General features: G+C 46.9%; 1 protein-coding gene across 1 annotated transcript in view; it reads left to right on the top strand.

The window, feature by feature from the left end:
• Positions 1-3,980: 3,980 nt before the first annotated feature.
• Ror1 (receptor tyrosine kinase like orphan receptor 1) overlaps positions 3,981-25,359 on the top strand; it is a 367,738-nt gene continuing 346,359 nt past the window's right edge. The window contains exon 1 of the mRNA XM_052718081.1: positions 3,981-4,480. Coding sequence (XP_052574041.1) covers positions 4,390-4,480 — 91 coding nt within the window. The 5' untranslated portion in view covers positions 3,981-4,389. The remainder of the gene's footprint in view (positions 4,481-25,359) is intronic.

Raw genomic sequence — 25,359 nt, 5'->3', positions numbered from 1 at the left:
GTTGAGCTTTTTTGACTACGAAATTCACACTGAATAAAAGATTACCAAGACTTTTTCCCACATTTGTCCTTGGAAGTACTCTGCTCTGTACTCTGTACTGGCTCAGTACTTGCTTTATTCACAGCTCCTGACAGGCCTCGGTTTCTTTTGTATTTGCTTGTTTGTTTGTTTTTAGCATGTGTTGAGAGTTGTGGGTATGTAGTGCATGTGTGGTTCTGCATGAATGTGGTATGTATGTCCCTGTGCATGCCATGTGGAGGCCAGAGCAGTACATCAGAAGTCTTCCTTTATGGCTTTTCCACCCTTCTTGTTTTGAAAAGTGGTCTGAACAGGAGACTCACTGTTTTGATTAGGCTAGCTGGCTAGTGAGCTCTTGGGATCGGCCTATCTCAGCAGCCCCCTGACTCGCATCCCTGATGCTGGGATTACAGGCTTGTGCAGAAATTCCAGCTTTGTATATGAGTAGTGAAGACTCACACTCAGGTCTTCATGTTGGCGCAGCAAGTGCTCTAGCCCTTGAGCTCTTCTTTATGCGTTTCTGATGACAATCCTGTTCTGTTCATGTACAAATAGACTTAGAAGGGTAGCGAACCAAAATACATGAAATCAAGATTGGAAATTCAGGTTGGATGATGATCAAATTAATCTACTTCTTCTGTCTTATAGTCTAGGGGTTTCAGCAAAAAAAAAAAAAAAAGGAATAATAGTAATAATTTATTGAGTATACACACCTTAATATTGTATAAAGAGTGCCTAGTATGGTAAAGCACGCCTTTAATCCCAGCACCTCAGGAGGCAGGGGCAGGTGGATCTCTGTGAGTTTAAGGCCAACCTAGTCTATACGATGAGTTCCAGTCCAGCCAAGGCTACATAGTGCGATCCTGTCTCGATTAAATAAATAAATAAAATAAAAGATTTTGTAATTAATATTTTTATACTAAAACGACTTTGTACAATTGGTTCTATCATCTGGAAGAGACTATTGTATTATAAAGAAGTTATATAGTTTGTTCAGGTCATCTAGCTATGTCTGTCACACATTAAACCCGTGTTCTTAATCACTTACAAACCAGCTAGCACACCATGGCTCCTCAGCCCAAGACAGGCATTGTGTCAAGCTTTTGAGAAGCATTAACTAACTTAATGTTCAAATCACAGCTAGATGGTAGGCAGTAATCCATTTCTTTGCTGATGAGGAAACTGAAGTCCTATGACCCAGGTGCCCACAACCAATAAGAGCAGAAGCAGGATTAAAATCCACACCCCCTGGCTCGTGAGTCTGCATATGTAGCCATGCTGCTGCACACTTGCTCTGAGAAGAAAAGTTAGTGTTGTATTCCTGACTAAACCAAGAAAATGCACCACAAGGGTCTCATATTCAATAATGTCATAAAATGAAAGATAGCTGTTTGTTTTTTTTTTTTTTAATGTACTTCCTGTGGCACCTGACCCTGATTGTGGCTATATTTTGAGTATCCACAGTGGTGATAATCTGAGCTGTAGAAAGCTAGAGAGGGGGAGCCCAGGGCAGAGGACTGCCTCCTTGGGTATCAGCAGACTCGGGATCAGAGCTTGAGCTGGGAGCCCAGTGAGGAGACTGTGTGTTCTCTGATCTGCTTGTGTCAATACTGGCTCGGCAAAGGCGAGGGCAGGGTCAGCGGAGGCCTGCGAGAGAGACATCTCAATTGCCTGAAGCCTTTCTCCTAACCTGCCACAGGATTCGAGGCAGGGTGCTTGGATTAGAGGGAGACTGATATGGGTTTAAGTACAGCCTCGGACTGCTTGGTCTAGGCTCCAGTGATGGTTTTGGCCAGCTTTGTGACTTTGAGCGGGGAATTTTTACCTCTCCGAGTGCCATGGTTCTCTTATATAAAAATGCCCTGGAGGGTGTACTAGTTAAGTTCCCAAGGCCTTTCCCAGCTCTCACATTCCTCATGTCTATGATTCTGTGATTAAGTTCCTGGAAGGTTTAACTACTGATAAAAGTGCCATTAAGTTCTGTATACTCAGCAGTGGCAGCTGTCTGTTACCTAAGATACCCAGCCTGGTGGGGGACTAGGGGCAGGCAGAGTGGACAGGGAAGGGTCCTTGTCTGCAGGCTGGCTTGTTGCACTGTGGATGGAGGGAGGACCACCTGCACTGTGCATGATAACTGAGTTTCCTTTGATTCCTGGGTCACAGTGTACTCCAGTCACCCATCAAAGACACTCTCCCAACAAGAGAACCTTATGCAGTAAGTTCCCCAGGCGAGTGCCTAGAGATAATTGAGACAGAACTAAGTGGGTCACAAGCGGTGAGACTTGGAAGACATACCAGTTTGCGGGGGTGAACTGGCTGACCCAAAGGCCCATCTGTCTATCACTCCCTGACCTCAGGTCAGACTCACAGAAAGAGGGAAAACTATTAAGGCAGCTGGGCAGGCTCTTGCCCTCAAGTCTTAGTGAAGAATAGGTGTTTATTTGTCCCACATGGGCTGGTTGTTCACCTGCCTGAAGGCACCAGGCTGGAAGTTTAGAGTCTGTGACCTGCTGGGATCTACATTGCTTATTCTCCATGTTTCTGCTTTCTGAGGCCGGCTTTCCAGGGAGCATAGGAAGCCCATAGGACAAATAAGACAGGGAACTAATTATTAGTTAAAAAAAAATTCTCCCAATGGTGGTCTAATTTTGTTCTCAGACCAAGCTCTCATTGTCTTCCAATTGTTGTATAAGCATCCAGGACACTTATACAATCAAAACAGAATTCTTATTCGGGAGGAAGTGACAACAGCTTTTTATAAAGTCTTAAAGCTGAGTCCGGGAGGCTCCTACAATAGTGATCCACCTTAACCCCATTTACAGAGAGATTATAACATGCCAGGCTTCGGTTAAGATCTTTTAGTCTCCTCACGGGAATGGCTCTGGGTGTTGGCTTTGCCATTCGTAGTCCATAGGGAGTGTGGAGAAGCCATTCACTTTCCTTCTGCATACCAGTTTCTAAAACGGTAATATGGGAAGTCATATATTTAATGAAGCAAAGTAACATGCAGTTTTAATGCCTTTTGAAAAGTCTCAGTGCACATAAAGCACCAGGCAAGCAGGAGGCACTTAGTAAGTGGCCAGGTGATCACTGACAGTCCTGAGTGTCTTTGTGCTCTGGGGGACAATACGGATAGGGGTCCTTAGTTACTCTTGCATCCTTGGAACCTAAGGCAGAGCCTGGCATGCAGCGGGTGCTCATTTTATGTGACCCAGGGTGTTCTCTGCAGGGAAACACTAAGAGCATTCATGAATTACAAAATTAATAAGTGGCAGACCAGAAGAAAAGGATAAAAACATGGTAACTAGGAGGTTTAAAGACTCACCTAGCCCACAGCAGAGCAAGAGAAACACAAAGAAACAGAACACCGACGGGACATAACAAGTACAAAAAAGATCGAATTGATGTAGTACTCTATGTTCATATTTGGAAGGCAGAGTTCATATATCAGGAGACCAGGGGACAGTGACCATAAAGGACCTAGAGGAATCTTCTGTTAATATCCCCAAAGAAGCAGAACAGATGACCTGGATGTAAATGTAGTGAGGCTAGGAATTAAAAAACAAAAGGACCACGAGTCACTTGTACCAGGACTCCCTCTTCAGCAACTCTTGGGAAGGAAGAAATCAAAGGGGCATTGTATAGCATGTACATGCTCCCTCACTATGGTCAAACAGTGGCAGAGCAAAACGGTTAAAATCTGAGTCTCCTAAGTCATCCAGCCACACATTGGGCTGGGGGCCCCCAACGTCTTTCTCTGTCCAAAGGTCTCGAGGGTCCCGTCAACATCAGTGGCTGGTCCCAAGCACGTGGGGGAGGGGAGGGATGTTGGGCATGCGGGAGGTGCAGGGGCTGCTTTCTGGGATGCACTGGAGGGTGCGGGTCCTGAAGGCGGCAGCAGAGGGCGCTGGGACCCTGGCCTGGGCCCGCCTCTGCCATTGGTCCGGGCTGGGGCGCTGGGTTGTAGAGTTGGTGGAAAGTGACAAGTTTGGCGAGAAGAGCGATCTCGGAGAGCTGGAAGAGCCGCTGCCGAGTGAGCCTAGAGCCCGCAGCCTCAGGCACCGGGCACGCTCTTCTGGAGTCCCAGTCGGGGACACACGGTGCGCTAGAGCGATCCGGACAGCCTGGGACTGAACGGCCGGCCAAGGCGGGGCTGCTTCCGAGTACCCGGAGAAGCAGTGCTCCGGGGTCCGAGGCGGCCAGGCGGAGGCGAGGGAGCAGGTCAGAGGGACAAAGAGCTTTGCAAAGGTCCTCCGGTATCCTGCGAGTGCCTGCGGGCGGGACGAGGTGGCCAGGAGCCCAGGGCGAACCCGTGGATGTTCTGCGAGCCGCCAGGGAGCCACCGCCGCTGCCGCCACCACGGAAGGAGGAATGCACCGGCCGCGCCACCGCGGGACGCGCCCGCCACCGCTGGCGCTGCTGGCCGCGCTGCTGCTGGCCGCACGCGGGGCTGCTGCCCAAGGTAAGCGGCGCCCGCTCGTCGGTTCCACCGTCTGTCCCGCAGAGCTGGGTGGCCGGCAAGCGCCTCACCCACCCGGGAAGAGGGCATTTGGCCGCCGCCAGCACGGGCCGCCGGCAGGAGGCCAGCAAGGACTGGCCCTGAAGCGCGGCTGCGGGCTGGGGTGTGCTAGGGTACTGGTCCTCGGTGTCAGCCACGGTTGTCAGCGCTGACAGGAAGTATAGAAGGACTTGGAGGGGTCTTGAGGGTGATGCTGGTCCTCTGTCTATCTCTCCCTCGATTCCTAGCGTACCCCAGCTAGGGTCTAGTTCATCTACTTCTCTGTCCTGGAGGGAGTTTGCATTTTCAGTGGTGCTTCCGACTGAGCCCAGGCTGTCCGCGAACCCGTTCAAACAAAAGTCCTGTGCTCCCTGGGACTTCCTTGGCTTCACATCTCCACAGCTTGGCGTTCGGAGCCTCCCGCCCTCCAGAGGGTCGGTCACCCTGCAGGCCAAAACGTTTGCTCCGCCACTGCCACTTTGTGCATAGTATGCAGAGGAGGCCCACTGCCCCAAAGTGTTCTGGGTGTGCACGTGTGTCTCTCTGTGTGTGATTGTGTGATTCAAGGCGGAAAAGGGGGGAGCCAGCTAATGCATACTTGATTTTGGTCATCTCCAGAGATAATGGCAACAGTTGGGGAAAAACTCCACCGTCAGCCGGAGCGTCTTAGTTCCCTGCGGGAAGCTTGGATCCTTGCTGGGTCTGAGCCGGTACACAATGAGAGGGAAGAGCCCGCTGTGCCAGTGGAGACAACCAATTCATTCTTTGGAGGTTGGAGGGGGAAAGTTGATTAAAGTCTCCGGGGGTCTTGGGCCTCACTTTTAACATGCATCCCTTGAGGGGGTGTTGGAGCCCCTGGACTCTTCCCGCCCCCACTTCCAGCCTCAGGCTTCTTTTGTCATCCATCTCTCAGCCAGTTAGAGAAGAGACTAGTTTACTTAACCGCTGGGAAAAGATCCATTCACTGACTGGCTGCCGAGTTCGACTTTACTAGAGGTTAGGGGGTGACTTTCTTGGTACAGAGTGCTCTGCAAGGAAGCTGGGTGCGGATTTGGATCTCCTGGAGATGACTTTGGGATTGGAGCTGCACCCACTGAGCGGAGTTCTGAAGTGTGGTTGTGCTCATCTCAAAGCTCCACGGGTGTGTGTGTGTGTGTGTGTGTGTGTGTGTGTGTGTGTGTGTGTGTGTGTGTGTGTGTGAATACAGTTTCTAATTGTCATTAAGATGCGCATCAGCAGGGATTTCTTGAGGGAAACCCTGACGAAATGTAAACAGTTTGGTCTCATGGATGTTTTGCTTGGTGATGCCAAACATCTGGCTCTGTGCCCCCACACCTGGAGGAAAAGTAGAAAATGGGCCATGCTGCTGACCTGAGGTAAACATTCTCCTGAAGTCTATGGTCCAGCACAACTAGGGTGGTTCTACCTGAGTAAGGTTGGGCTCCTGGCATGGGGCCGTGATTAATCCCATCATTCCCGTGGACTCCTTTTGTATTTAACCTTTCAATAGCCAGTACTTTTTAGGTCACTGCCTCTGCTGGTGGGGATGGGGTGGGGTGGGGATGTAGGATTGTTCACCTTTTTTGGTCATCTGCTTTTAAATAACTGTCCATGCGATGAATTTTCGAGTGTAAAACTATACTGTTATCAGCAGCTACCCAAAATTCCCCTGCCTTTAGCTGTGGGCTTTCAAATGTTAGAAAGTTAACTTTGCCTATTCCTATTCTATTTTCTAATGATGAGCTCAGACCTGTTGCCATCAAACCATCTCTTAAATCCCTTTTCGTTTTTTTGTTAAGTCTTGACCTCTATTCTGGCCTGAGGTTACTAAGGCAATCCTGTCAGTGGCCCAGGACGTTAGCTTAAGGGGGAGATACATTTTATCTATTAAGTTGTGAAAAAACAAAAAAGGAAAGAAAGAAAGAAAGAAAGAAAGAAAGAAAGAAAGAAAGAAAGAAAGAAAGAAAGAAAGAAAGAAAGGGTGGATCAGTATTTCTCCCATCACTTGCCTATTTGATTGGCAGGGAGGAGAAAGCCTTTATATGCATAGTTTCTGGCCTGCTTCCTCCTACCTGTCCAAAGCTGAACTCCTAGAGGAAGAGCTCTAGGTCATTGGAACCTATCTAAGCCTTTCTCAGAATCCTGCTCATTTTGTGTTTTGGCTGCTTGAAGCCAGAGGGAGATGTCCCAAGACTGTTATTATTTGCTAAGTCTTCAAATGCCATATCAGTAGGTGTCTGTCCCTACTACAGTTAGAATAGTAGTCTCCTGAGGGCCATGAGCCTGTCAGCTTTGTTGATGAATGAATACATTGAAGGCCCAATTCAGTTAGCCTCAGCTTTTATTAGGGATACAAGGAAAATCCAGCCTTGATGGCTAGGGGGCACCACAGAGGCAGGATAGGTGGGGGGTGTGGCCAGACTGCCTCTGGCAGGGTTCACTTATAAGTGATTTATTTTATTGGAAAATAGAGTAGGCTGTTTTGCTCCTCTAATGCCTAGAGTTATTATTTAATACTTAGGGGTTGTTCTGTTTTACTTCTGTATGTAAGTGTATGGTGTAGGGTATATACGTATGTGTTTCTCTGGGTGTGTGTACATGCATATGCATGCATGTGGATGTTCCTATGAAGTCAGAGGTTGGTGTTGAGTTTCTTCTTCAATATCCACCTTGTTTTTTGAAACATAATCTCTCACTCAACCTGGAGGTCATCCACCCAGCTAGGTTAGATGGCCAATGAGTTCTAGGGTTCTGCTTTGTCTATGCCTGGGGTTACATGTACACGTCCAGCTTTTGCCTGAAGGCTGCAGATCTGAGGTGGGGTCCTCATATTTGCATGCCAGGCACTTTTTTTTTTAAACTGAGTCATCTGCCCGAGACCAAGATTCTTTCAAAAACTCAGTTTTGATCTGTTATATTGTCTTCTGCATGTGAAAATAGTCTCCAAAGAAAACTTTTAAAATGTTTCTAAATCCATGCCACTTGCATCAAAGGAACATTTTGCCTGTGGTTTGGTGACAAGCACCTAATTTCAGATGTTTAAAAAATGTACACAGCATAGTCTGAAGAACTGATACTTTCAAACCGTATTTACATTGATATAAATGTCTATTTGCAGAGAAATGGACTATGCACATTCACAGATGTATTAAAGGGGCCACAGTTCGACTGAGTGAGTGGAGGAGAGAGAAGGCTTTTTATTGTACATACTATTATTTCCTTCACTTAGTTAAAAACACAGCCCAATAGTCAGAGAGTACTCCTTTTCATTTCCCATCTTCTGCTACACAGTGTAGTATCAGAGGGACCTGATAGCAGAGCTTAATGACAGTAACTCAGGCTTTGGCATTTGACAGATCTGGGTTTGAATAGTCCCTTTCATATCATGGGCATGGTGATTGAGCTTCCTGAGCCTTATAAGAGTTTTATGAGATTTAAATAAAGCCATGAATGTCAACTACTAGAGAAGAGCCTCCAGCCTAGAGGTGCCTATATTGAAATTAACTGAGGATAACTACAGGAAATTCAGGATGTTCAACCCTCCAGAAATAATATACAATATTTTGCATCTATGTTGATAGGCATAGGCTTATACTATAATCAGATTTTCCAAGAAATGGCAACACTAGAAAGATAGTGGTTACTGACTTCTAGCAAGGGATGCCTGGGCACTGAGCTGCCTTCTTGAGGAGGTTAAAAGGAGTAGAGTGTTGATGGTAGGTTTTTGGCCTCATCCCAGGTCAGCTACTCTATGGAATTTCTCTCTTTCATGTCTCATATTCCTTCTTGTAATATGGGCTGGTAATTGGGCTTAGGAGAAGCAGATGAATGGTCTAAAGTCTTGAGACCTCAGCTAAGCATGCATCTCTTGAACCCAAGCATTCTGAGATGCTCCTGCTCCTGTAATTAATTTCACAGACACTTGGTGCAGTCCGTTTAATGGGGTTAGTTACTGTTTTAAGCCTTTATTAGTATTAATCCTCAGAACTCTCACAACCACCCCGTGAAGGCAACAGTATACACTAGTTCATTGTACAGATGGGTCAGGTGAGGTATGGAGATGTTAAGTTGCTTTCTCAAGGTCACATGGCCAGGGAGTAGCTTTGCTGGGCTTGTAAGCCCTGAGAGTTGTTGTTATCACAACTGACCTCTGTCCTACATAGTTCCTCCTGGTTTAGTTCTTATACTTGCCTTCTTTTAATGCCTGGGGCAGAGGTGGTTGTTTTTTTGTTTTTGTTTTTTTTTGGTTTTTCGAGACAGGGTTTCTCTGTGTAGCTTTGCGCCTTTCCTGGAACTCACTTGGTAGCCCAGGCTGGCCTCGAACTCACAGAGATCCACCTGGCTCTGCCTCCCAAGTGCTGGGATTAAAGGCGTGCGCCACCACCGCCTGGCCCAGAGGTGGTTTTTAAGGGCAGTGCAAAGATGTTTTCTCTGCCATCACCTAGAGGGTGTAAGAAAGGATGGGAGCTAGTCAATCCCATCTTTCCTGTGGTGCGGCACTGCCCCCACCAGCCTTGCTGTTAGTCTGAAAGCACAGGGGATATTCAGGGCCTCTTGGTCTAAAAGAATTGCATTTTCGCAGTGCAGGAGTGCCACTTTGCTGCAGCGTGTGTAGTGTGTCTGGCAGTTCCTTCCAGCTATCGATGAGACGTCTTTTGATGGAGTACGTGTGCATTCGCATTTCAGTGCATTACCAGGGGTGGAAGCAGAGGACAGTTGATTTATCAGAGTGCTATCCAGAAGGGGAACTAACTGCCAGCTCAGGGTCCCAGTGAGGAGCTGATGATCCAGGCAGGTCCAGCTGTAGCTGGAAAAAAAACCACCTTGACTCTTCCAGGCTCTTTCTCAAACAGGAGGTTCTGGGCCTGGCTTCACTGAGTCCCTGGGTTATCACAGGAGAGCTGGGTCTCTGGACGTGCAGGAGGAGAAAGGAACAGTCTTCTAGGACTCCGAGAAAGTTCTACGATTGGAGGGGGAAGGGTGAGGGAACTGCTTCGAAACCCTCTAACTAAATGCAGCTGCTTGTTACACGGAGCCTGACTTGCATGCCAGGAATATCTCAAAAGCTAACGAATACAAAATAAAAATAAACAGCAGGGAAAAGGCTTGCTCTTCGTTGCAGTGAGCTTGGTTGGGGTTTTCAGTTTGTTTGGGAACGGGATAATTGTGGCATCCACTTTATTTTGGTAAGGCAATGAATCGCGATGGATCTGATGTCATCGGGATGTCCCACCACCTGACCCCTTTCCTTACCCCGACACCGCCCCCAGAACACCCAGCTTGGACATCCATGGGTCCCATGGCTCAAGCTGCTGCTCTTGAGTAAATTACATTGGAAGAGAGCAGATAATTTAATGGGATAATCTTGGCAGATCCAGTAAATTTCACACCCCATCTCTCACTAACAGAAACGCAGCAGAAGGCTACAACATCCTCAGATGAAAAGGTTGTATAAAAAGGCCCTGCTTCACAGTAACTGTCTGTCCATAAATAAGGTCCTACAGAGTTTTGATCCAGAAACTGTTACTAAACACTGATAAGCCAACCCCATAATGTCTGTCCTCCCCCACTTTTCCATGGACCCAAAGTTTTTTTTTTTCTTATTAAAAAAAAAAAGTAGCCTCAAAGATCAATCAGTCTAGGCTGTTTATTTTTTCAAGAATGTACATACAGAGTGGGCCTTCTTTGATAGCCGTTTAGAGAGGTGACATGGCAAATGGAGATAGACTGAGATTACTTGGTTATATGTTAGCCATATTTGTGTTGTTGTGACCAAACGCCTTAAAGAGACAGTTTAAGGAAGGAAAGGGCTGTTTTGATTTCCAATGTCAGAGGGATTTCAGCCTGTTGTGGAGGAGGAGGTGGGTCTGACAGCTCTGTCCCTGGTGGTTGGAGCATGAGATGGAGAGGATACAGAGTAGGAATCACAGTAGGTCAGGACCTTCTAAAGGCATCCCCAGTAACATGCTCCCAGCAACCAGGCTCCACCTCCTAAACAACACCACAACTAGGGACTGACCATTCAAAGCATGAGCCTTTGGGGGACATTTCAGAGTGAAACCCTAACCAGTTTCTTGTCTTCTCACAATTTCCTTGTCTGTAAAACGGGGGTTTAATTAGTATCCAGCCTGCAGGTGGTTTGTGAGAATGAAGGATACTTGGATAGAAAGCACCCAAAGACACCATGACGTGGCAGTGGAAAGGTGCTAGCTACCATCGGGATCCTGGGCTTCCTGGAGGAAGTGGAAAGTTGGGCTCCCAGTCAATGACTGTTCTGCAGGAAACACGGCGGAGACTCCTAGAGCATCACTCTCGGGGTCTCCTGGAGGATCCAGAAGTGCTTGGTTTTACATGGAACATGTGGACACTCTGGATCTGAGTGGGTCTTAGGTCACTGTAGGTGTCCCACAGGAGGAGATTCCACAGTGCTTTTAAAACAAAGGCTCCCCTTCCCCACAGAACCTTTAGCTCTTTGGAGAGGAGCAATCCCTCCCTAGCATTTGGCTCTGGTGGCCATTTAAAGATTCGGAGTACCAAAAGGATATTCATGTTACTCGAAGAAAGAAGAATGATGATGTACCAGGAGGGGGAGGGGTGATAAGAAAGTTCTGAAGACAAGGTGGAATTAGGTTTTTGTTTTTCAACAGGGAAGCCTATTGTCCAGTGTATTTCAATTCATATTTATTATATGTTTATTATATGTGAGGTGCAGTGTCAGAGAGTAAAACATTATCCTTATCTCAGAGAGAGGGAGGAGAAGGTCCTAAGCATTCTGAGCACCCACTGTATGTCCCATATCACCGTACAGTTAGACTTCTGTGTTTCAGTGGCATTAGAGGATGGACCTATCAAGTCTCTTCACAGATAAAGGAAACTGAGACCCTGAGAGGTGGTGTTGCAGCCAAACTCACATGATTATAAAATAGGGATTTAGGCTTTGAACTCAGATGTTTTGATTGTCACATGTACCCTGTTTCCATGTCATCGAGGTGTGGGGAGTTGTACCAAGGGCACAGGTTCATTATCTCTAGACACTAGCCATCTGTCTCACAGGAGAATTCTAAAGGCTGTGGGGAAGTGTTATGGAAGCACAGGGTAGAAAACATGAATTGTCAGGAGGTTGGAGGGTGAAGGGCAAAGAGGACACGGCCTCCTTCTCAGGCAGATTGGGAGCCCTCTGAACTAATTATGGAAAATGCGTAGCCCAGTACCACATAGATATCACATGCATGTTTGGCCAGCAGGAGGCTGGGCAGGATTTTGTCTGCTTCCAACACCCTTGTGCTCTTGCCTCCATGATATCCCTTTTTGATGTCACTTGGATGTTGAAAGTAGCTGTGCTGTCCCTACATGGAAGGACAGACAGACATCAAGACAGTTTCTCTAACATTTTCCCCTCCAGCCCTAACTAGCTGCTCTGTTCTGCAGGACTCATTCAGGGTTGTTCTGGGTCCTTCGATGGGAATTCACCACGGAGGGAAGCGGGCCTCTAGGTGATGGTGAGCAAAGAGAAGCTTTGAGTGGTACCTGGCACCTAGAAGCAGAAAGGGAGGAAAGAAACGGATTTTTCCTGGAGCCTGACTGTTTACTTCCTGCTCCCACAAATGCCCTGAGACTTAGAGATGCCTGTGACAGGAAGCTCACCCGTGACTCTGCCTATTTCTCTCTGCGGCAGCCGCTTTGTTTTGTAGCACAGGCTGCTAAGTATTGATCCCATTTTGCCAGCTTGATGAAAATCCTGGGGGTTGCAGGAGTCTGCACACCTAGAATGCTGTGTTGCACGTGTGTGTGTGTGTGTGTGTGTGTGTGTGTGTGTGTGTGTGTGTTTTGTTGTTAGGGATTGAACTCAGGGCCTTGAGCTTGTTATCAGCTCTCCTGCTGAGCTGCACCCCAGACCTCTGGGTCCCTTTTAGTGTTTTAACTTATATGCTTTCCAGGGAGCCCTATGAAAGAAGCGTAATTTGTCACTCTATTGAAAGGAAACTGAGGCACAAAGAGTGTCTTGTGTGCCTGTAGACAATCAAGAGGAAAGTCAGGATTTGAACCTGGTATCTGGAAGCTCCGGCTTTGTCCTTAATCCTGATGCCACTATACAACTCTAGCTCTGCTTTCGCTATCCCCCACACCCCACTTGGTGATTAAAACTCTACAAAAACTCCTAGCCAAGTAGCTGAGCGCAAATAATTATAATTAAATCTCTCCATTTGTATAGGGCATTTCTTTTGGCTTAAGGAATTACTTCATACGCAATATTAACTTTATTTTCCAACTAATCTAATGAAATGGATTTCTTTTCTTTCCTTGGCCCTCTGTTTTTAAGTCAGGCAAGTAAGGTTGGCAGTTTACCCAAGGTCACTCTGTAGGTGGCAGGGTCTGTCTGAAATATAGACCTTCTCTGTAAGTCTCATGGATGTTTTGCTTTGAAGGATTACTTGTGTTCACAATTTATGCCTCTGGTACATGACAGGTTTTGCTGGTTGCTGACCCAGCAAGCAAATTTTGCCTGATTCTAACTTGTCCCATTGACACAATCCTCAAATCAGCCACCAGTTTAAGAAACAGTCTGAAAGTATTCGTAGGTGTGGTTTGAGACTAGCATTCCTATAAACCTAAGAAAGTTCCTGAACAAATAGACTGAGAAAAGTTACTTCAAGGCCAGGACTTTCCTGAGGGGCTGGGCAACAGCAGCTGGTAGATCAGTCCGGAAGAGCAGGTCTTCATTTGGTATTCCATTGGTCTTGGTATAGAGCTTGGCTTTCCTTTTTCCCACAAGATGAACAGCTCTGGGACCTCTGTAAGATTTTTTTCTCACCTGTGAATGAGAGGCACACTGGGTTGAGTACACCTTGGGGGTCTGGCGAGCGCTGGGCCTTAGGATATGGGTGATGGTCAGTGTGTAATTTGCAGCCACAACCTCAAGTGCAGAGCAACACTCCCTGAGATTTTCACAGGTCTGAGTTAACCTAGACAAAATGAGTCCTAACTAAGGCTCACTTGTGTGATCTAGTCACCTCCAAGGGAGACTCTTATTATCTACAAGTCTTACGTTCTAATTAAATTTGTATTTCTCAAGGACAAGGATGTGAGATAAAAATGGACCCTGTTGCCTCCAATCCAAGACATTCTTAAAAGGCTCTTATCTGTTCTTCATGGGAATTTGACACTCTTCCCGGATGGGATTAGAGACGAGGATATGAGAACAGTTTGTTGTACGTTTTTTTCCACATGATTGACGATAGCCTCACCTCTTGGATTTCACTCCAGGCGATTGTTGCGTAGTTTTTTTTTTTTTTTTTTTTTTTTTTTTTTTCGAGACAGGGGTTTCTCTGTGTAGCTTTGCGCCTTTCCTGGAACTCACTCTGTAGTCCAGGCTGGCCTCGAACTCACAGAGATCTGCCTGCCTCTGCCTCCCGAGTGCTGGGATTAAAGGCATGCGCCACCAACGCCAGGCTTGGTTTTTTTTTTGTTTTTTTTTTTTTTTGGGGACCCCTCTTTTTTTTTTTTTTTATATAATGTTTTCCATTCCCTGGAGGGAGGGGGTGATTTTCCTTCATCCCATTAGAACCCGGGGTGTGATGAGAAGTCCTGGCTACCAGTGCTGAGAAGTTAGTGCTTAAGCGCTGCTTACAGCTCAGAGGACTGCTGTATGAGAACTTGCCTTGCTGAACATCAGCTCGTAGGTGGCAGGCTTGGTAAATATCCATGGTAGTGATGGACTCTTCTTCAGTCAGAGCACAGGGGCTCTGCACACCCCACCCCCCCCATCCCCATGGCTGAGTCAAGGAATGAAGAACTTCCTGTGGCCAGATAAGCCTCACTAGGCAGGACCAGCTGGCTGCCGGGATCTTTTAGGTGAATATTAGATACATAGTATCCCATCAAGGAAGTAAGAGAGCAACTGAGCATGCTCAGTTTATTCTACCCACACTTAGGTCTAGGCCACCATCCAGGATAGGCGCCCCATGGTTCCAGCAAGAAGGAGAGAGAAAAAGGAGTGGGGAGGTCCAGGAATGAACACTAGTTTCCCTCCCTGGAAGAAAAGTGCCGGACACAGGTTAGAAAAGCAGTCCTCCTTACGTGGGCTGCAGATTGAGTTCTTAAGGGCCAGTCCACCAGATCTCACGGCTGTGCTGGTGTTAAAGCTGTAGGTAGGGTAAGTCAGTCAAAATGTTTACAAAGAGCTCCCCTGCATCTTTGTCTAAGCACTCCTGTTTAAAGAGGTCGTTAGCTAATGTGGGATGTGTGTAGGAGTGGCTTCCCCTGGCTCTCAGAACGAGCAGAACCAAGCATCGATCTGTCTGTTTAAGCCAGGGCATTGGTGTGCAGTTTGATAGGAGGAGGGTACCTTTCCCTCACCTGCCGAGTGATACCTCCTGTGTAAACTGCCAGGTCGCCTCTGCTTCCGCTTGGTTAAATATTTATTTAACAACTAAAGTGAATGCTGGGGAATCTGGCAATATCTTCCCACATGGGAAGTTTGCTGCTTTTTTTTTTTTTTTTTTTTTTTTTTTTGTTAAGGAAGCAAGATTGACTCAGCCAAAATGGTCTCAGAAGACAAAGCCTGGCCTTTGTTCAGGGCCTCTTCCTGGTCTTGCAACCTTCAGAATCTCCACCCCAGAGCATGCCCAGCTCTCAGCTCCTGTGGCTTCTGTCCCTCCCCATTGAACTCTGTTTTTTTTTTTTTGTGTTTGTTTGTTTTTGTTTTTTGTTTTTGGTTTTTTCAAGACACGGTTTCTCTGTGTAGCTTTGGTGCCTGTCCTGGATCTCACGCTGTAGACCAGGCTGGCCTCGAACTCACAGAGATCCGCCTGGCTCTGCCTCCCGAGTGCTGGGATTAAAGGTGTGTGCCACCACCGCCCGACTCGCACTGAACTCTTGCTTGCCTTTCAGCCTTCAGTGTGTCCACGGTCAGCACCACACCGCCATCTACTTGTGTTCTGTCTTCTCCCATGTCCTCCCCTGCCTCCATGGCTTCCACACCCGCACAAGTGAGTCCCTCTCGCTCACAAGGGACTTGACGCCCAGATTTGACCCTTCCCAGTACTAGTCACTCTTGTTTATTGAGCATCTACTATGGGCTTCACACGCTGCAAAGAATTTTGTGTTTTATTTTCAAGAAGACATTACATTTTGTTTATTTGGTGTGGAGCTATGGACCTCATGGGTGTGAATGTCAAAAGGCAAGCAGGGGGATTGAACCCCAGTTGTTAGGCTTAGTGGTAGACATCTTTTTGTATTGTTGGTGTTTTTTTTTGTGTGTGTGTGTTTTTTTTTTTTTTTTTCCGAAACAGGGTTTTCTCTGTGTAGCTTTGGAGCCTCTCCTGGAACTCACTTTGTAGACCAGGCTGGCCTTGAACTCACAGAGATCCGCCTGCCTCTGCCTTCTGAGTGCTGGGATTAAAGGCGTGCCCCACTACTGCCCAGCCAGTGGTAGGCATCTTTACCCACAAACCATTCTTTCTGGGCCTGAATTTCAAATTTCACAGTGGAATCTGATGTTTGGTTTTTCTGGAACGATTGCGCTAACCTTGTCCCTGCTGCTCACTCCGTTTCTTCATCCGTTTATGGGGGGAACTGTCCTGGTTTCATTGTGATGGGTTTGCAGGCTAACTCCCACCTACCTAAGCCAGACTATGAGGGGGAATCACAGATTTACTCAGGATTTAGGGACCAGCTTTCTTGGGTGGGGAAGCTGAGAGATGCTCTTGGGTACATCAGTGCTCAGAGAAAGCTGGCCATGTGTAGGGAAGACCTATCTAGCAGGCCTTGCTGAGGGGCAGCAAGGGCCATCTCGTGCTCTCGTTTCTTTTCTTCCCAGGTCTCTGGCCTGAGCAGGAGAGAGTGATTCTCATAATGCTGGCTGTGTCCTGCTTTGTAGAAGCCTTACCTCACCAGTCCTCACCCTGAATAATGTGTTATTGTTATTCTTTAACCTCGGAGTGTTTGCTGTTTTTTCCAATGAGGAAATATAGAGTGATTAAAAAATCCAGTGCAGTGGTGTGCAGTCAAAGCAGAGTCACCAAGAATCCCACTCCTCAGAGATGCTATTTATAGAAGGAGGCTGTGCCTACATTCCCAAAGGAACCTGAAATTCAGGGATGCGAAGAACTTCCCCAGGACCTTTTCCAACTGCCTTTTAGTCTACCACTTCTTTGTGGCAAGGACTTGATCTTACAGCCATGAACCATCAGTCCATTTTACTCAAGGGGAGATTGCTAGGTCCATGTTGAGAGTATGCCACATCGATGTAATTCAGTACCACAAGGAAAAAAAAGTAAAAGAAGAAGAGGTGTGGGAAGTAAGTTTTGTGGACAAAGGAGAGAGAATTCTCAGGAGGCTTTGTGGAGGTGGAACTTAAGAATATCTTCAGCTGTTTCCTGTGGCTGTGACAGAACACCTGAGATGGGGTAAGTTAGGAAACAGTTTCTTCAGCATCCAGTTCTGGAAGCTGGACACTCAAGGCCAGGTGATTTCTGACTGAAAAGGCCTTGTTGTTACAGCATCATGTTAGAAGAGGAGAAGGGCCAGTGGGGGGGGGAGGGGGCAACGCAGGAGCCAATCTTGGAGTCCTAGAGGTAAGAGGTGGCTGTGGCTTGTTCCTTTGTCTCTCTGATCTGTCAGCATTTACCCCAATATCTGGCTGTGGATTTTTTTTTTAAAGACCTTTAGAAATTCGAGAAACACTCCTGCTCTATTTTGCCTATCATGATGGACTTTATCTTTGAATTAGGAGCCAGAATAAACCATTCTTCCTGTTTGTTGCTTTTGTCCAGATATTGTATCACAGAAACAGAAAAAAAGACCAAAAAGGAAAAACCAAACCAAACAAACACAAAAATGAGGACATTCCCTTTACTAGGAAAATCTCCCCCAAGGAGCAATTTCTCCCTCTTTACCTTTCAAAGGAGAGGGAATTATCTAAGATTTGAACTTGTAAGCCGTGTGTGTGTGCTAATGTACCCAGAAAGAGATCATTGACTCTCTAGATTCATCTATGCCAGGCAGGGACATCTTTATTCCTGCGGGAGAGAGAAAGGGGGCTTGGCCAAGCTTTGATTGGGTCCTCGTTGGGCTGCTGTTGGACTTCCTGTCCCACTGTGGGTTTCTCAGCAAGTACGTTAAGGTGGCTGGGCCACAAGACCTTCTTCCAGCATCTCTAAGTCTGGCCCTGTAAGGAGTATGACAGAGATGTTGGGATGCAGCAGAGCAAGGGTATCAGTTCTGGGAAGTGTGGAGGGAGTGTAGTGGAGGAGGGAAGATCAGAAGAACCTTGTTAAGGTAGGCTCTGCTGTGGAAGGTGTGCCTTAGAGATGCTCACACCACAGTTCCTTAGGCACTAAGTGTTAATATTAGTAGAAATATATGAACTTACTTTGTAAATAAGTTCACAAAATCCGCTGTCAGTTCTCTTTGGTTTTTGATGAACATCATAATTTCCAAAGTCAAGCTCTATAAGCCACCAGGCCCACAACAAGTCGGAGATGAGGCCCCAAATGTGACTGTTGGATGCAGGTAGGAGGGTTCTGTGCTTAATCCTACCTGCTGTGTTTCCATAGTGCCAACAAGTTCTCTCTGGTGGTCTTGGGGGTGAGGTTGTCTCAGTTTCTCTATTTCTTCAGAGAGAACTGTACTATGGCCCCTGGAGGGTAATGGGGAATTGATCTTGAAAGGCTTCTTTGAGATGGAAGGTCAACAAGCAGGCAGCATGTCGTGTTTGTTTCTTGGTGAGTGGCTTCCCCCGGCCCCCTCTCGTCACTCACTGCACATTGATAGGACAGCCATTGCTCCACAGGCTGTGCGCGTATCTCCCAGACTGAGAGAATGACTGTGGCAAAGCAAAGATGCCTCATGGGTGTGTGTGGGTCAAAAAACAAATATGTGCTCTTCACGTGATGTCAAGTGCCAAGGAAAATCTAGCAGGGCAAAGGGCTCCTGACTGGTAAGTGATGGCAGTGGAATGGTCGTCATCACGTTGTGTGGTCAGGAAGGCTTCCAGCTAGAGGGACTCACCTAGAGGACTGGATGAGACAGAGGATGAGCTCAACATCAGGTCGTGAAGTGCAGTGTGTTCCCAGTTCACAGTACAGCATCCATTGCTCCTGCAGGCAGTGGTGACGTGCATATAAGTGTCTATTGTGTGCCTGGTGATATTTCTGTGTCAGCCTTCACAACAATACTGTTAGGGTGAAGAGATGGCTCAGGGGTTAAGAGCCTGGACTGCTCTCCCAAAGGACCTGGGTTCAATTCCCAGCACCTACATAGTAGTTCCCAACTGTCTATAACTCCAGTTTCAGGAGATCTCGTGCCTTCTCCTGGGCTCTGTGGGCATCAAACATGCATGTGGTGCACAGATATATATATAGGAAAAATACACAAACACATAAAGTAAAATTAGGCAATACAGTTAGGTAGGGCCTATTATTATACACATTTTCTAGATGAGGAGAAAACCAGGCAAATGGGCAGAGGGAACAGCCTGTGAGGCAGCCCCGCACAGATAAAAAGAGAAAAAGCTCTGTTTAGGTCGGGCCCTGCCACTCATCTGCTGCGTAATCCTGGGCAGATGTGCAGTGCCTCTGTTTCCTGAGTTTTAAAACAGCCTAGTCTATAAAAACCCAGGTAAAGGCATTGCAGACTGCATGTCACCATGTAAGCATCAGTTAACTACTAGTGATACGTTTACGTCAGTTATCAGCCCTTACTTCTGGAAAAGAGATGATGAGAAAAAAATACGTTTTGGACTTGACAAAGCTTCCCCTGTTTTCCTGGAGCTGTATTTTCTACTAATGTCTCTGTGGCTGAACTCAGCACAATGTCCAGCTGAACCAGAAGCATCTTCGTGAAAGACAGACCAGAAGAGGAAAGCTGGTATCCAGGATTCTTGCAATTCTAAGAAACTCCTTGGAGGTTCTAGAATTCCACCCCTTCTCAAGCCCATGCCCCCACGGGAGCTTTCTCTAATTTCATGTTGTGTTCATGGCAGGTGTCCAGGGATGTGAAGTGGCCCCCCCCCCCTCTTTACTACTGCCCTTTAAAACTCTCTGCATCTGTTGCAGTTTACCAAAGGCCCATTCCACCTCTAGATACCACATACAAAGCTAGGTACTGGCAATGTGCTGGTAAACCAGACAGGAACCCAAGGATCCAGTAGGTCAAGGATGGAAGTCTAGCACTTCCTGTGCCCCAGGAATGCCACTGGGAGATGCTCAGGGTTCATGTTTAAATTTGATGTCTCTTGGAACCTTCAAAAAGTCCGCGGAGGTGGCAGATGCCTCAGTAGCTAATGAGTAGCATCCGTGGTTGTTCAGTTGACGCTGTATCTGAGGACGGTGCCATCCTGAGTGCACTTGGTTTCCATGTGACAGCGCCTCCCAAGGTAAGGTGCATCTTGGCCAGGCTGCTATTCTCCCCAGGACAGGACAGGATCTGCCAGGGTCCTGTCTAGTCCATCTCCCAGGAAGGCAGCCTCCATACATGAATCTGGTCTCTGTCTCATGCACCTAGGGTTAGGGAGAGCTGTACAACTGCCATCAGGCAAGGGTAGTGCTGGTTGCTCTGAAACCAGAGGAGGAAGAGGAACCCATCCACTCTCAAGAAAGGCTTCATCCCTCTCATCGCCTTCCAGGGCCCAAAGGGGCCCCTGAGTGAGTGAGTCTGGTTGAAGTCAGGGTCCTGACTCTGGTACCCGCTGAGCCCATTCAGCCACCTGTGGCTGAGAAAACCACAACCCATACTTCCCAGCCCACACAAATCAGGATGCTGACCATCTGTGCCTTACTACCTCTGGATGGAAGAAGATAATTCTTAGAGAACACTGGAGACCATCCACATGCAGGCAGGAAGCAGTGGTACTAGCCCACCACACCAATACTGTAGAGACAGAGGTAGGAAGGTCCACAGGTTCAATGTCAGCCTAGACTTAATAGTGAATCTCTTAGGAACTGGCCTTCTGGCCTCTGGCACTCGGCCAGCTTCCTTCTCTCAGTGATGTGGCTGGCTGTATCCTGTTGGTTAAGTCCTATAGGGAAGCTGGATAGCTAAGGGACAGTTGTCAAGGCTTGAAGCACTTCTTTCCAAACCTAATCCCTCGTGATGGACTCACTCCTAGACCTGACTGAACTTCCTCATCTGTAACTGCTCTAGATTATTTTGTTGTTGTTAGGGAGCAGGGAGCAAGGAGAGGCAGAGGAAACAGTGTGTTGTAGTAATAGCAGCTAGCATTTTGTGGCTATCAGCTGAGAGGGCTTTCTGGCTTCTCTGAGCTGCACTGGATTCCTTCAGGAAGCGGGAGATTAGCTTTTCCTCTTATTAACTGTCCGTATTTTAGAGTCCTAGTCTTGAGATCTGCATTAGAAACCTTATGTTGACTCTGCCGGCTTTTCCAGGGGAACAGGGCAGGAGGCTAAGCAGGCTGCCTTTTCATACTGTCTGGTTTTTGACCCTTTAAAAGGAAAGTCCTGTCGACGACCTGGAAAGCTTGTGGCTCAGTGGTGGATACGCCTGTGGGTCCGGAGCAGCTGTGGGCCTGCTGTGTTCTCGGTTCTGAGGTGAGGCATTTTATGGAGTGAGCTCTCTTGAACTCTCAAGACTGAAAATAGAGTTCCAAGCCACAGAAGCCCTTTGGGGCTTCCTAGGGGCAAGAGTGAGGAGGCTTTGAATCCTGTCCCAACACTTAGACTGCAGAGTGCCAACACTTGCCAGGCTCAGTGGGCCAGTGCAGAGGGTCTTCAGGAATGCAACATACCCTGCTGACCTTATCTCCTCTCAATATTGGTTTAGAGTAACAGCTCATTCTGGACTCCCTCTACCCAAATTAAATTTTAATTTAGGAAATGCCTTTAGGGAAAACAGCATATAATTACTCAAAGGTTTAAAGATATAAAGTGACCGACCAGAAAACAGTCTCTGCTTAGGTAAAAATAAATAAAGATGTTATTTTTGATAACTCAACTCTCCCCACCCCCCAATTATTTTGGGTAGTTTTTTGTTTGGAAGAATCTGTGTTGGAAAGTGAGGAAGAGACTAATATTCAACCCATCTTCTCTCCATGTGACTTTTATGTGTGTAGTATTATTTTTAATGGGAAAGGAACATTATAAATATGAAATTAATTTTTGTTTTTCCTCCCCTTTGGAAGAAGGAGGATATGGGTGCAGATCAGGAAGAACTCTGGACTGGAGGTCAGCTGGTTCTTATTTGTCATCCAGTCCTGCTTCTAGATAGTTGTGGGACTCCAGACCGAACACGTGCCTTCTCTGACCCTCAAGGTCTTGTTCACAGAGCAGTAGGTTGGGCAAGCTCAATGGACCTTGCTGTTTGGGAGAAGGATGATTGCAGACTCCTCTCTAGGCCTCCTGGGGCAGAGTCTGATTTAACAAGGTCATTAAATTTAACGCTAAATTTAATCACTAAATACTCCCGACAGGTCAGCACAGTTGGCTTACTGAGGGGATAGGACTAGGCCAAGGTCAGTGATGGGCTTCGATTTTGTTTGTGTTGGCTTTTTTTCACTTGAAGCTTGCCTCTATGTCATGTTGAGCACAAAACGATTCTGTGAAAGCAGACCAGGGACTTGCTAGCACTGTACCCCCAGTTACTGTGAGAAGCCCCATCTGTAAAAAGAACTTGATTGCATAGCTCATGGCAAGTTACAGTCACTCAGATTTATTTGTTGTTGTTTACCTTCTGAGCCAAGCTTTGCTCACTAAGTTTGACAGCAATGTGTCTTAACGTTGGGCGGACGCTGCCTTGTCTTCCCTTATCTTCTCTAGCCATGTTAAGGGTGGCTTTTCAAGGCATAGACCACCAAATTCCACCACTGAGTCATGTACCGCAGAAGCACTGGGAGCCATATGGTGGAAACCGGGGGCCTTGAGCAGCTTCAATCACCATCTTCCACAGGTGCCTACTCTTGAGCCTGAAGCTGTCTTCTTGGTACTGGGCCTCCTGGTCCGTAGAAAATAAGAAAGGGAGAGCCATTTCCCACCGGAGAAGTAAGAACTTGGCCTAAAACCAGGGTCACCTTTAAGGATGTGCAATGGTACTAGATCCTCATTTTAGGCCGGCTATTGGTTTAATGGTCTACTGTCACTGTCTTGGAATTCCTACTACTATTTTGAACACAGGGCCCTCAATTTTACTTTACAAGATTAAAACTAATGGAGCTAGAGCTGTCCAGAATCAGGACCAGGAGCAGATCACCATCTGTGGGGATTGCAGCTTTCCAGGGAGGAGGAGATCCAGCCTGCCCCCTTGTAGTGTGTCTTAGTGCTAATTGCTCACAGGTTTAAGCCAGGCTGGATATAACTGGCCACTGTACACCATGGATGAAAGGAGAGCAAGTGATTTTCTGATCTATCAGTTGGTCATCATTGACCTCTCTATTTCTTTTTTGCAACTAGCACATAGTAGGTCCTTAACACACTGTGATTTATTTTCTTGCTGCCCCACAACAAGCTATCAGTAAATAACTTTGAGAGAGCAGCCACAGGTCTTTACAAAAGGTGTGTTACAAGCCTGTCTAGTTTGGGTGTCATTACCACCCTCACTCTGACTCTCCAGGGGCCTCGCAGGAATTTCTTGGCCTCTCCCAGCTCCACCGCCGAGAACGTGTGCCTTAGACATGGGAACTTGGTGTTTCTGAGTCTCAGTTGTCCCATCTCTAGGAAGGGATAACCACAGCCCCTTGGAAAGCAGGGAGGAGTTTGAGATTTGGCATCTTCAGGTTTGCTAGCCAAATCTCTGGGATCCACCAACAATAGATGATACATAGGAGACAACACATGTGTGTTTACTATGTTTATATACATTGGAGTAAGAAAGCAATCAAGAGCCAGGCCACTGGAGTTTGTGTGTCAGGGCTTCTTGAGGGTAGGGACAATGCACCGGAGAAGTGAGGGGGGAGATGGTGGGAGTGGGGGATGGTGTTGATGCAGATGGACTTTGAGGTCATGTCTCAGAAGAGCCTGTCATCACTCAGAACAGTCTCTGCATAGATTCGGGGTCAGACACCAGCTTTGTCATCCTGTGATGTGAGTGAGCATCCTTGCATCTTTAGGCAGCTGAGTAGCATCTGGGCAAGCCTTTGGGTACCTCACTCTTCTTGACTAACACAGGCAAGTGCAGGTCTCTCTAACGAAAGGACAGCTTTTAGAGCCATTTCTGTGCCTGAAAGTTCTCCCAGTATGCCAGAGACGTGTGTTTTGAGGTGCATATTTTAGTCTCCCAGCAAAGACTGCTAGGAAAATTAGAGCTAAAACATGGAAAGTCCCCGGAGTAATGGTGACTGATACATGATGTTAAATTACTAGTGGCTTCTCTCATTACAAAGTAGATCTGTATACAGCTTCTGTCCCATAATTTTCCTTCCTGTTAGTCAGCTCTCTATCACTACGAGGAATAGACTTGAGACAATGACCTCCTAAAGAGAAAAGGTTTGGTTTGGGTCATAGCTCTAGAGGTTCTCATCTGTTAGGTTGGCCATGCTGCTCTGGGCACAGCACCACATCCTGGTGGAGGGTGTGGCAAGAGAGCTCATTTCATGGCCCCAAAGCTAAAAGAGCTGGGAAGGAGCCAGCACCTCACAGTCCCCTTTGAGGGCACACCTCAGTGAAAGAAGTAGGTCCCATTATGCATTGTTTTCTAAAAGTTCCTCAATCGCCCAGCAGGGTCACCCCAGGACCAAACATTTAATCCTGGTATTTTAGAGGCATTCAAGAGCCGAACTATGACAGGGCTCCACATTCACAATACAGGAGACGAGAATCTCTGTGATCTAGCCATAGTCTACATGGGCTTCTCTTACTAGGGTTTAAAACTCTTCTAGAATACTGGGTGTAGTTTATTTTATGGAGACAGTCTCACTGTAGCATGGGCTGGCCTGGAACTTGCAATGTAGATCAGGTTGACCTTGAACTCACAGACATCCACCTGCCTCTGCCTCCAAGTTCTGGGGTTAAAGGTATGTGCCACCACATATGCCTGGCTCATTTCATTTTTTATTTTTATACTTATTTATTTGTCATGTGCCTGTGCCTGTACGTGCACCTACCATATCATGAGCGTGGAGGTCAAAGGGCATCTCCTTCTCCTCTGTAGGTCCTAGAAATGAGCTCAGGCTGCCAGGCATCATGGCTAGTGCATTTACCAATGGAGCCGTCTTGCTGGCCTCTAGTGGTTGCTTTGAATGCTTCACTGGCTTGTTCCTAAAGGCATTAGAAGGGTTTCTAGGCCATCACTGGTGTGCCCAGTAGAGAGTGCCTGGTGTACAGTGTGTGGCTTTGGTTACTGCCATGGGAGGTTTCAGGAATATGAGACAGCTTTGCTGTCTCACATGTGTTTATATCTTTGTTTCTTCAAGTTAGAAATGGGTTATGGCTTTGCATTGTGCAGGGGGGAGAACAGCAACAAAACCAACCGAACACTCACTCTCTCATCTGTTCTTTGTTTCTGTTTTTGTGTTTTTCAATAGCCAGTCTCTCTTCTGGGGTTCCCCCCCTCCTTTTTCATATAGGGCAAGGAAGGGTTGGGGTTTAATTTGCCTTTGTAATCTCAGTGCTCAGCATGTTGAGCCTCTGCAGAAAAAGAGGCATTCACTAAATATTTGTCCAATCAATGGATATTGGGAGGCTCAAATTTTTATGGCAGACGAGAGAGGCAGTGGGAGCTGCCTTTTGACTGGAAAGACGTTGTTTATTAGATCTGTATGGCTCATTTAGAAAGTATGCAGTTGGATATCTTTTATGGTCAAAGAAGAAAATCAGTATCAAATGGTTAATTAAAAGCAGAGGCCAGCATTTCCCCTTGTAATGAAGACAGGATTGTGAATATTTTCCTTTCCTTGG

This window comes from Peromyscus californicus, unplaced genomic scaffold, assembly GCF_007827085.1.
Source record: "Peromyscus californicus insignis strain IS unplaced genomic scaffold, ASM782708v3 Scaffold_5__1_contigs__length_169319896, whole genome shotgun sequence".
NCBI lineage: Eukaryota > Metazoa > Chordata > Mammalia > Rodentia > Cricetidae > Peromyscus > Peromyscus californicus.
This window is presented reverse-complemented; position numbering and strand designations above follow the sequence as displayed.